The following is a 12,218-nucleotide window of genomic DNA, read 5'->3' on the forward strand; positions in this document are numbered from 1 at the left end:
TGAAAATTGTCCATAAAGCAAGTATAAAATCAGCTCTGAGTAAATAAACACATAAAGCAGGCCTGAACCCATCCAGTCATGTAGAAACGCTGCAGCAGTGGGAAGACGGCCTGAGGACCGCTGAGGGGAAACAGCATCAAATCGATTGTTGCTCTTGAGTTTTGGCATGATGGCGTGCGGAGCGCGTCCTGGGAGCAGTAAAACATTTGAAAGGAAACTCCCTCTGAGCCGAGTCGGAGCGGAGGAGCATGGGATTAAAGAGAAATGTGTTTTTATGTGATCTGTGTATGTTGTCGCTCCAGAGGAAGCCGGCGTGTTGCCACTCAGTCATGATTAGGTTGGGGAGACCTTCTGGCTCGGAGTGGACTGGGTGTGAGCTGGTGTTGGTGGGCGGTCGTGAAAAGACAGAGCTGAGCTCTGGGAATGTGCAGCTCCATTAAGCAGAGTAAATGAAACATGCAGCAGCGTAAATCATCACAAGGAGCGTCACTTTTTTCTGTCGTCCTAACAGGCCTTCTCGTCTCTAATGAGTTTCTGTCTCGGTTCCTGCGGCTGCCTTGGTATTCGGCTCCGGCTGTGTCATAATTCAGAAAGTGTCCCTCTTCATATTTTGCTTTTGTGGACCAGAGAGTTGTGTAAGCTCGCATGAATGTGGATTCCTTGGTATAAAATGTCAAAGTTGGCTCCTGCAGCAGGAAACTCCCAGTTAGGAGATTTAAAGGGTGATTCTGGGACGCTTCCCTCCTTTGTGCGGCGGTTGGTTTTAGAGCAGCCCATCTGGTTGGTTGTTCCTGCCTTTGTAGCTGGCCACTATCACGTTTTCTGGGATTACTGGAGCTCTGTGCGCTTTACAAGGGAAAGGTTTGGGACTGATTCCAGGTTTCTCTCTTCATACAGTAGATCCTCCGTCCAAACTCAGCCCAGCTGAGCTAAAAGCCTGGAGGAAGAAGAAAATATTAATTTCTCACACATTTATCTTTCTGCCTCTTTGGAGGAACAAATTCAATCAAAACTTTGATTTGGCCCAAATTATTGACGTTTTTTTTTTATTTTAGGATTTTAGAATATTTAAGTATTTAAAGTTTATAAAGTTATTGTTATAAACTGGAAACAAAATGGATGCCATGCATCGATTAATACCCACTGATGTATAGGACTGTCCCTTGAAATCAGAGGAAACTAATTTAAGTAACTCATCAGACAGATATAGGAACTCGTCAATAATTGACTTTAAAAAATAATTTTTCCACTGGCATATTATTTCACTTTCTCCACGTTATCAATGAAAATAATCTGCCAATCGAACTAATATTTCTGAAATCAAGATTGAGTTATTATTGACTTGAAACAAACACATTTTTCAGAAATATGTTTGATGTTGTTTAAGATAAGAAAAACCAAACTGCTGAGTCATGTTAAAACCACAGACTCAGAGAATGCTGACTCACCGGTTGCCATGGGGATTTCCCCCATTTTCTACAAGCCACAGCTCCAGTGTTTCTATCGGAGGACCAGGAAGCAGCAGGCCTGAATTAAAACCTCAAACTGAGTTGCTTGGTATAAATTACTGGTCTGATTTTAAATGTTCCCAAACAGAAGAAGCAGAACCTCTAATATAACTTCAGAGGTAAATCTTTCTGTTTTACGTTGGTCCAACTTCCTGCTCCAGTGTTGAAAGAAAAAGTCAGAGCTGCTGGTTTCCCTTCACTGAGACCAAAACAGGAAGTTTAAATCAAAATGTTTCTGCTTATTTTAACAAACCTACTGGATAAAGTTACTTAAGCTTTAAACGATGAGGTTACAAATTTAACTTATTGAGTTAAATTTGCTCATTTTTCTCCAAATTATTTGTGGAAAATGTATCAATTTGTTTATTTTGCGTGTAATGCAACTCCCAATTTGTCTGTTCACACATATTTGTGCAGAGCACGTCTAAAATATTCAGAAGAAAAATCAGCTGTGGAAGCGACTCAAGCTGTTGTTGTCTGCTGGTTTAAAACAGCCAATCCAGGAGTGGCTTTCATTTTCCTGATTGCTGATTGGCTGAACCCCTCAGAGCTTCTGTACGTATTAATGCATACCAAGTTATATTTGGTGTTAAATAGGCAGTTGTAAGGTGGCGGTGGATGGTTTTGGTACCGAACCCCCGGGAATCCCAGTGGTCCTTTAGCAGTGGTGCTTTATTCCCAGTTGAATCCCATTTTGATGCATTGGATGAACTGCTCCAGATGTAATAATGTAAATAAATATGTTTCCATTGTTTAAGTTTGGCAAAATCATCAGCTTAAAGAGTTTATTTGCCGTATATGTCAGTGTCTTTTCCTTTGGATCTATCTGTTAAAGTGGATCTGGACTTTTAAAAGCCAGATTTTTGTCCTTTGAGTCACAAAGGCCTCGGCGTGAAGCGTTTCCTCCTCCAGAGTTTGAGCTTGTCAGACCTAATCACTGTGAGGATGTGCTGGTTTTCTGGCTGATCTCTGTTGCTTTTTAAAGGACTTATAATCTCCGGGTTTCCATCCACTGCCTCCAAATTACACATTTCATTCCTTCAGGATTGTTTTCCATCGGTAGCGATCTGCCTCCCGATCGATGGGGTGTCTCTGTGAGCCTCGCAGGCCTCCGTCCACCACTTCACACGCAGCCGTTCTTCCCCCAAAAAGTCCCCTTCCCTGCTGAGTTCAGATCAGATGAGTCCAACGGGTAATTTTGTGGCTCCGCCTGTTCTCCTCGTTTGGCCTCTGGAGGAGCGGCGTTGGATTTCAGAGCTCTCACTCTGCAGCTGCAGCTTTTCCTTCTCTGTAGTTTCAGACTCCAGCTCTGCTTCCCTCCTCCATCATCCATTTGAGCTGCTTTCCGTCTCCCAGCCCGCCTGCTTCCTCTCTGAGGATATTTTAAGCCGTTATTTTCTCCGCTGTTATTGAGTCGCTCTGTCTGAGTGATAAGAGGAGGAAGAGGAAGAGATGCAGGAAGGATCAGGCTGCTCCGCCCTGATAGAAACATGCAGACAGATAAAAGCTCTTCCCTCTGCTCCATCACCTGAACTGAGTTCAACATTAAAGATGTTTGTATTTTTCCCCTGCAGCCGTTATGAAAGCCGGCCCGAACGGCTCCAGCTGGAGCAGCGAGCAGGAGCGGCTGTTTGGAGGGAACGTCCAGAGCGCCGCGCCGCCGTCGCTCTCCGCCTCCTTCTCCACGGTGACCACCTCCATCGACGGAGTCAGCTTCTCTGAGGGAGACCTGCTGCTGCAGGTTTGGCTTTGCTTCAGAGCTGCAGCTCAAAGGTGATTGGCTCAGAAAGCAACCATGCTTCCTCTCTGCCTGCAGGCGCTGAACGGCTTCGTGTTGGTGGTGACGGCTGAAGGTTACGTCTTCTACACGTCGCCCACCATCCAGGACTTCCTGGGCTTCCACCAGGTACAACACAGCAGCTACCGTCAACATGCACCAAGCACGTGTGTGTCACCCTGTGTGTCACCCTCATGTTCTGCTAAATCATTAACTTTGTCATTGTTTTCACATAACATTCACAAAAATCACAATAAGACCTTAAAAAGGATCAGATTTGACTGGCGGATGCTCCAGACCTCAGCTGCACAGGACGTCCACTGGACTCAGACCAGACAATAAAGTCTTGATTTGGCTTTATGGTTCATGTATTTGCAGATTTTTATTTAATATCTGCTGCTACTTTAACTCCAGCAACCGTCTCCTCCCACAGGAACGAATTGTTCAGCATTTCTCAGTGAACAGATGTTTCTGTGGAACGTAACTCCAAAATATTCACAATTAATTTTCCAATTTGCGGATTTTCTGTGAAATTTAACTACAAATTATTCATGTAAAATTATTTGTGGCAAATTTACAGATTTTTCTTGTGGAAATTGGCACTTTTTTTTTTAACCTAACTTCAAATTATTCTAGAAAAATTTACTAATTTTCAGATTTTTTTTAAATGTAGCATAACTCCAAATTATTCACAACAAATTTGCGCATTTGCAGATTATTTTTATAATACTTAACTCAAAATTTTCAGTGGAAAATTCACTCATTTTTCTGCGAAACTCCAAGTTACTGTTGGGAATAGCAGCAGGCCGAGCACACGCCCTGGAGGAACGCCGTTCCTCACAGCAACGTCTCGGATCATCAGGAAGACGTCAGTCAGCCGGCCCTGATCACCACACATCCTCCACCGTGCTCATCAGCTCACAGGAGAAGCTTTCTCACGTGTTCACCGTTAATTTCAGTGTTTGGCTCAGTTAAAGTCCAAGTGGGGCGTAGCAAAGTCTAAATGTTATTAATTATTATTTCCTCTGGTAAATAAATGTTCAGATTAAAGTTTTAATCAACTTTTAGGCTGTTTGTTCCCCTCAGAACCTAAAAACAAGTATTTTCTCTGCTTTTAGTTGCGTGGCAGATGAAGTCTCAGCTGGACGACACGCTGACTGACACACACACACACACGCACACACACACACACTCACACACCCCGACACACACTCGTACTGAATCACATGAGAGTGCGTGAGAACTGAACCTCTTTGTCGGCTCTGAACTCTTGACTCGTAAACACATCCGATTGAACCGGGGTTAAACATGTCTGCAATCTGAGGCCGGGGGACAAAACCTGTTCCCGGGGGGGAAACACGTGGTTCACACCCCCACACACACAGCACGGTGTGTGTTTTCAGCTGATCCAGGAAGTCTGCAGCAGCTGCTGGAGCGAACCAGCTGCTTTGGTGATTAGTTTCAGCTCTTCTGGAGCTGCTCTGCTGAGGAGGAGATGAAAGCTGGAACCAACCTGTGTTTTAGATGTTTAGCACACAGACACCAGGGGGCGCCAGACTCTCAGAAACGTTTGACTGATTTGTGTCGTTGTCGTTCAGTCGGACGTCGTCCATCAGAGCGTGTTTGAGCTGATCCACGCAGATGACCGCGCGCTCTTCAGAAGCCAGCTTCACTTCTCCTTCGACCCCGACGCAGACGGATCCGAGAGTCCCAGTGAGTCTGACACAGGACAACCTGAACCATTCGTCCTCTGCTGGCTGTTCAATGTTTACACAGTACTTACTTAATGACTTTCCATTGATTGCATTGATTATTCATCTTTATTTTTGGCTTTTTTCGTTGTTTAGCAGAAACTGGTCTGTTCTTCAGCTTCGGATCTGTTTTGTGTTTAGTTAAAATGTTTTCTTAGTTTTTTCTGTTTCCGCTCTGCTCTTCCAACCAGCCTTGTTTTGTTTGTTTTTCTATGTTGGCTTTGCTGGTAATTTCCTTGTTTTACATAAATTTCACTCTGATTTATGGTTATGATTCAGAGTTTTCTCTCTGTGGGTCGGAGATGCAGCTCAGAACCACTTTGTTGTCCTTTCTGCATCTCTTTTTTCTTTTTTATGGAAGCAGGTTTTGTTTGACAAGTTTTTCTGATTTCAGTTTTGTTTACTTTGGTTTTGCTTCTTTTAAGTTCTTGTTTTAAGTAATGTTTGCTTCTTTAGTCCTTCCTGTTGCTGCTCACTTTCCTGTTTTGCTTCTCTTCTTTCTTTTAGTTTGTTTTATAGGTTTTATTGTTTTTACACGGTGCTCTGCAGAAAAACATCAGGCTTTTTAAAGTGTAAATCTAGTTTGAAGCTTCCTGACTGTGTTATCTGCTCCCTCGCCTGTCCAGGTGAGCAGAACAGCGCTGACATCAGCACCAACGTGGTGGCCTACGACCTCCAGACCATCCCTCCTGAGAACTCGTCCTTCCTGGAGAGAAACTTCTGCTGTCGTTTCCGCTGCCTCCTGGACAACTCGTCTGGCTTCCTGGTAAGACGCTCCTCCTTTTCTTCCTGAAGCCGCCGTTCAGATCGTCGCTCTGAGCTGCGTCTCTTCGTCCTCAGGCTCTGAACTTCCGCGGCCGGCTCAAGTTCCTCCACGGACAGAACCGGGTGTCTGAGAACGGGTCGCTGGTTTCACCTCAGCTGGCTCTGTTCGCTATCGCAACGCCGCTGCAGCAGCCGTCCATCCTGGAGATCCGCACTAAGACGCTCATCTTCCAGACCAAACACAAGCTGGACTTCACACCCATCGGCATCGATGGCAGGTGAGTTAAAACACCGCCCGGCCGTCAGAACGCCGAGCCATCGGGAGTCAGAACGCCGAGCCATCGGGAGTCAGAACGCCGAGCCATCGGGAGTCAGAACGCCGAGCCGCCGGCCGTCAGAACGCTGAGCCGCCGCTGCAGGAAGCTGACGTGTGTTTGTGTCCGCAGAGGGAAGATCGTTCTGGGCTACAACGAGGTGGAGATCAGCATGAAGGGTTCAGGCTACAGCTTCATCCACGCCGCCGACATGATGTACTGCGCCGACAAGCATCTACGAAGTAACAAGATCTAAAAATGACTAAATATTCCAGAATAATTCAGATCATTATGGAACCAGATGTTCCTCTAAAGGCTGGAAATATTCTAAAATAACAAAGTAAAAGGTCAATTGATAAATATTGATAAAATTTTACGAGAATGTCATACATTATCAAAATGTTATACATTTTGATAATGTATGACATTATTATAAATATTGATAATATTTTGATTTAAAAATGGTGACTATTGATAATTTTCATAAATATTGATACATTTAGTCAATTATGGACATATATTAATAAATAAAGGTGAATGTTTGTAGATATTGATCCACTTTATTGATACCTGGTTTATGTCAGTCGATGTTTCCTGATGAATTTGATCCGTTGTAATAAATGCTGGTGATTTAAATCGTGTTTCTTGTCTGCAGTGATCAGAACCGGAGAAACTGGCTTCACCTACTTCAGACTGCTGGCCAAAGATCGGCGCTGGGTCTGGGTCCAGGCCAACGCCCGGCTGCTCTATAAGGACGGGCGGCCAGAGTTCATCGTGGCGCGGCAGCGAGCGTTGACGTGAGTCCTGGTCCGGTCCGGAGACTCGGACTTGTCCGTGGGTCTGCTCCTGACCCGGCTGTTTTTGTCGCTCCGCAGGAACGAGGAGGGGGAGGAGCAGCTGCGCCTGCGCCAGCTGCAGCTGCCCTTCAACTTCGCCACCGGCGAGGCGCAGCTGTACGATCTGCCGCTGAGCCTGGAGAACCTGGACGTGCCGGACCTCTGCTCCGCGCCCAAACTCCGGAAGATGGAGGGAGAACCCAGCAACTCCAACTCCCTGCTGGACTGCCTGCGGAGCCAGGGCCGCGCGGCCTACTGCAAGCACGAGAACCCCAACAGCATCAGCTCGCTGAGCGATGTGGTGTTCCAGGACACGCACGCCACCGTCAGCATCCCCCAGGAGCTGCAGGCGGAGCCGGCGGCCGGCGTGCCGCTGCTGCGCATGGACCCCACCATCCAGGACATGGTGGAGACGCTGGAGCAGCTGTTCGGCGAAGCGGACCTGATCGAGGCGGTGGACGTCGGGCCGGAGGAGCTGCAGAGCTGGGAGAACTCTCTGATGAACTTCACCGCCGGCAACCAGGTGTTCCAGGACGACATGAACGACCTGCTGAGCAGCGACATCCTGACCTACGTGGCAGAGCAGCTGCAGACCGAGGGCGGCCTGGACAAGATCCAGAACCGCAACCCGGAGCTGGCCGGGCAGCAGGACTTCAGCTGGCCTGTCCAGAACCACATCCAGAACCAGATCCAGAACCAGAACCAGATCCAGCCGCCGCTCTCTGGGTCAGCCAAGCTCAGCCACCTGGACTTCCCTCCCATGACTTCTGCTGGGCTCAACGGCCTGCAGGTTCCGGTTCCGTCTTCCCTTCAGCTGGGCAGCTCCTCAAACATGACCTTTAACCCTTCGTGTCGTCAGCACCAGGTTTTTAAAAGCAGCCCTACAGAGTTAACGGACCCGGACCAGAACCCAGTGTTTATCTTTAAAGGCTCCCAGTGGGGCGAGTCCGGCCCAGCCCAGAACTTTGTAGAACCCTACGCCCCGAGTATTTCAAGCGGTGCCGACATTCAGCCGCCGCTGTCCGGGTTCCAGCCCAACCCCACCATCCATAACGCCTTCAGAACCCCCGAGCCCGACCTGTTCCCCAACCAGCTGGACTGCATGTTCAGAACCGCCGCCGCGCCGCTGTCCAACGGCGTCCTTCACGGCCAGGCCAGAACCGACCCGGACTTCTTCCACATGCCGGCCAAGGCCACCTGCTGCTACCAGGCGCTGCCTGCGGGCGGCGCTGTTGCGGCGGCGCTGCCATCGCATAAAGAGGCGGCGCTGACCTACCAGGTCAAGTCCAACGGCCAGACAATTCAGCAACACTTTCTACACTTCAGTGACAACACACAGGTTGACTCCTTCTCCTTCATACTTTGACTAGGACAACAAGCACGAAAATATGAGAATCAATAAATAACAAAAATACTGGTTGTTTATACAGCAGCACTGATCTGAAACACCAGGGTACGGAACCTCAGAAGGGACAAAATTAAATAAATACTTTATGAAATCATTAATTAAATAATTTATAGAGAAATGTGATTAAATGGTTCAAATTCAAACCTCTAACAGCTGATGCAGAAAATGATTTAATTATGTGCTTAATATTTTTTTTTCATAAATTTATTTGATGAAAGTCGGGGGGCGGGGCTTATAGTGGCGCTTTCCCATCAGCCCTTTGGAGAGACTTTACAGTTATTAGGACACAATGATTTATGATTAATGATTCATTTGATGTTCAGTTCAACTTTAAAGAGATTTTCTTTTAAGATTTTTAATTTTACCAATAATGTCTTAGTTTTTTTTTTTTTAAATGAGGAGAAAAACTAAAAACTAAAACCACAGCAGTCAGTTAGGATTGTTTTTAAGAGCTGAACATTTACTGTTATTAGTAGTACTCTTATTTACGACACATTAAGTCACATAAAGTAGTTTTTTATCAACAAACTGCACACAGTGTCTGCATTGAATCATATTTTCAAATTAATTGATATTTATTGATGCACATTCATGTAGTAGAATATTAAATGGTAAAATAGTAAAGATATAAGATAAAAATCATACAGTTTGAGGTTTTTAAACATCATTTATATGAATTTATCATGACAATAAATGAAAACATTTCTTCTATGAAACTTACAGCTACTAGATAGAAAGGTATTTAGCTCCCCCTGGTGGTCAACATCTGCTAATCTTTCTAGATTAAATCTGGATTAAATCTCTCCACTTTATTACCCAAATAATTCTGTTAAATCAGGAAAATATAACGTTTACCACAGATTTCCTGAACCGATGGCTCAGTTTTTTAAACTTCGGATCGTTGCAGGTTTCTGAGTTGATGTGTTTTGTCTCCACAGATGGACAACCGTCCCATCGTTGGGAACGGAGGATTCCCCTTCACCTTGCTGCCCAACGGGAAAACCTGCCTGACAGAGAACAAATAGGACCGCCGAGACGCCTGGACTCCAACCCGGACTGAAAATCGGACTCATCCGTGGAAAACCGTAAAGACTGGAGCGACTAACGAGGGTTAGACTGAAGAACGGGCGAAGGACAAGTTCAGCTTTGGTTCAGGTTTGGTGGTGTTGGTTCGAGAAGACAATCAGGACTGGGGAAATATCTCCTCTTTTATAGGACTTATTAAGCAATTTGGAGGATTTTATTGTAATACTTCCTCATATAGGAATCAGGAGTTTTCAAATTAACCATAAAAAAGGAAGAAAAATGTTTTGAGTCATTTTTCCTTCACATTTAACGGTGAGAAGCAGCAGAAAGTCGTGTGGAGTGTTCATAAAGCATTAAAAACATTTATTTAAAACACTTTTTATCGCACACAGGCAGTTTGAGGAGGTTGGAAGTGAATTTAAGTAAAACGGGACAGAATGTGAGCGGTTCGGTTCACCACTAGGGGGCAGCAGTTACAAACCTGAGTGATTCTTAATCTAAACGACTTCAGCGCCTAGAGGCCGGAGGTGGTATTGCGCTCACACCCATTTGTTGCTCATTTTATCCCCATTTAAAAAAAAAGAAAACGACGAGAACACTGAACCAGCCGCGAGTTTTTCCCGCTGTCGTGTTCAGCGCACAAATGTTCCGCTCCGACCCGAACGCCGAGCCGGGTCGACGGTCGCTGTTTGGTTGTTTGGTTGCTGTTCTAATCTGTCTCCTTTGAGTTCATTTCAACTGTCCTGCAGCGGGGAAGATTTGCTTTGCAAGCAGACAGGGTATAATATAAAACCATGAACATAAACGCACAGCAGAGTGACGTCATCATCCTACTACGAGCCTGGAAGTCGAGTCGATTCAGTGAAATCAGCTGCTTGTTTGTATTTTTTAAAGCTTTGTCTCTGAGCCAGATCTTTCTCTTCCTTTCATTTTAGTTTATTTTATTTGTTTCTTCTGATGTTTTGCTCTTTTCTTGTCAGGGGGTTAAAATACAGACGGTGCCTTAAACTGATGGAGCTTTAAAAAAAAAACAAAAAGGGAAAATATTTTAAAATTGACCAAATTTACTTTATTAGTTTAAAGCCAAACTTTGAGATTTGTTTCACTTTAAGGTGTTTGATTTGCCAAAGTACAGAAACACTTAGGATTAGATTCCTGGAGCCACTTTATGAAACTAAACAGGCACAAATTAAAACTTTAGCACTTAATTTTTAAAGAGTAACTCTCACTGCACTGTTTGCACTAGATTTAAAGATAAAAGTTTATTTTAGTAAGGCTCACATCCTCCTCTGTGTCTCCACATCCTTAAACCCGTCCAGCAGCAAAACACAGAAGTAAGACAGTGTAAGGCAGCTAATGTATATATGAAATAAGGAAAATAAATGGAAAATCATTCATAGATGCCTTTTAATTGACCTAGTTTTAACAGTTCAGCCCAAACTGAGCCAACTTTAGTAGCGCTTCTTCCAGAATAAGAAAAACGAATCGTTTTCATCAGATTTTAGAGGAAACAGACTTGAATGAAACCAAACTTTTGTAACCAAAGCCATGTAAGAAGCTTTAGTCCTGAGGATACCAAAGGGAATGTAACGTAATTAACATTTTCCGTAACGTTCATTTGTTTGTGGTTTAAACATTTTTAACCACAAACACGCTCAGGTCTCACCGCGACGTTTATCCGATCTGCTCCAGGTTTCCTGTTGGTTTAAATGTTTTGCACAAGTCAGACATGGAACTCTGGGAAATGTAGTTGTCCTGCATTCAGCAGTTTTTACTGGAGAGCTTCTGGAAATGAATGAAACTCCCTGAACGTTTCCTCATGGAGCCGAACGTCGGTGACGTCTGGAGCTCAGATTCAGTTAGAAATCCAAACCCAGCATGAAGCGCTTCATCCTCAGTCAGTGCCTTTGTTTCATAAAGTATTCTATGTATAGAGATATAAATATATATTGTTACTCGCTCTTACACTATGAAAAGTCTTTAATATTTGACCTATATGCTTCAAACCTAAGGAAGCCTCCATTATGCAGTATCTATCTGTGTTTGTACATACATTCATATGTGTAATCTGTCATATATTCTGTATTGTAATAATTATTGCCTTTATTTGACCTTCTGTTATTTTGAATATTTTCTGCACAGCTCATACGTAACCTTCTGCTCTCCTGTATTTTTGTCTTTCTGCTTCGTTGTGTCTCAATATTTGACCTTTAAATCTGTATCTGAGTGTTTGAGTCAGACTGTAAATCTCTGACATATTAAAGGTGATCTGATCACTGCAGATAGTCTCTGGGTTTTATTTCAAATACTAAACGATCCGAACCAGAACCGGGTCGGATCTGGATCACAGAAATGAGCTGCAGTCCAGATCCGGCTGTCGAAGCGCTCGACGCATTCAGGAGGGATTACACAACTATTAATTTTATTTAAAATTTGGTTTGAACATGTAAATGCTACCTATGGTTACACTGCACCTTTATGGTGCATTCAAGTACACCTCGTACACTGGATTGTCCAAATGTCAACACAACTCTAAAGTGATTTAAACTTTTGTTTTGCAGGTTTACACACTTTAAAAAATGTATTATTTTAAAAAAAAGTAATTAAAATGTACATAAACCAGTTGAGTGTGATGGTCTCTGTGTCCACCAGGTGGCAGTGCAGCCACTTTAAGGCAGTTGTGGCATCAGTTGCTCCCAGTTCAACCTTTAATGGTTTCCAGCTGCACCAGTCATGAAGCTGCCACCACTGTGCATCACCTGGTAGTTTAGAAAGTTATTTATGGAAAAGTTTCCAGAAATAAAGTTATGTTGGACAATAACAGCTTGATGTC

The 12,218-nt window shown here is 44.3% G+C and overlaps 1 protein-coding gene across 1 annotated transcript in view; it reads left to right on the forward strand.

Annotated features, from left to right (window-relative positions):
- ahr2 (aryl hydrocarbon receptor 2) overlaps positions 1 to 11,666 on the forward strand; it is a 40,632-nt gene extending 28,966 nt beyond the window's left edge. The window contains exons 3-11 of the mRNA XM_028010224.1: positions 3,083 to 3,249; positions 3,325 to 3,414; positions 4,884 to 4,998; positions 5,663 to 5,802; positions 5,877 to 6,079; positions 6,248 to 6,357; positions 6,771 to 6,912; positions 6,991 to 8,290; positions 9,298 to 11,666. Of these exons, the coding sequence (XP_027866025.1) occupies positions 3,083 to 3,249; positions 3,325 to 3,414; positions 4,884 to 4,998; positions 5,663 to 5,802; positions 5,877 to 6,079; positions 6,248 to 6,357; positions 6,771 to 6,912; positions 6,991 to 8,290; positions 9,298 to 9,384 (2,354 nt within the window). The 3' untranslated portion in view covers positions 9,385 to 11,666. The remainder of the gene's footprint in view (positions 1 to 3,082; positions 3,250 to 3,324; positions 3,415 to 4,883; positions 4,999 to 5,662; positions 5,803 to 5,876; positions 6,080 to 6,247; positions 6,358 to 6,770; positions 6,913 to 6,990; positions 8,291 to 9,297) is intronic.
- The last annotated feature ends 552 nt before the right edge of the window (positions 11,667 to 12,218 follow it).

The sequence above is a fragment of the Xiphophorus couchianus genome, chromosome 24 (genome assembly GCF_001444195.1).
Source record: "Xiphophorus couchianus chromosome 24, X_couchianus-1.0, whole genome shotgun sequence".
NCBI lineage: Eukaryota > Metazoa > Chordata > Actinopteri > Cyprinodontiformes > Poeciliidae > Xiphophorus > Xiphophorus couchianus.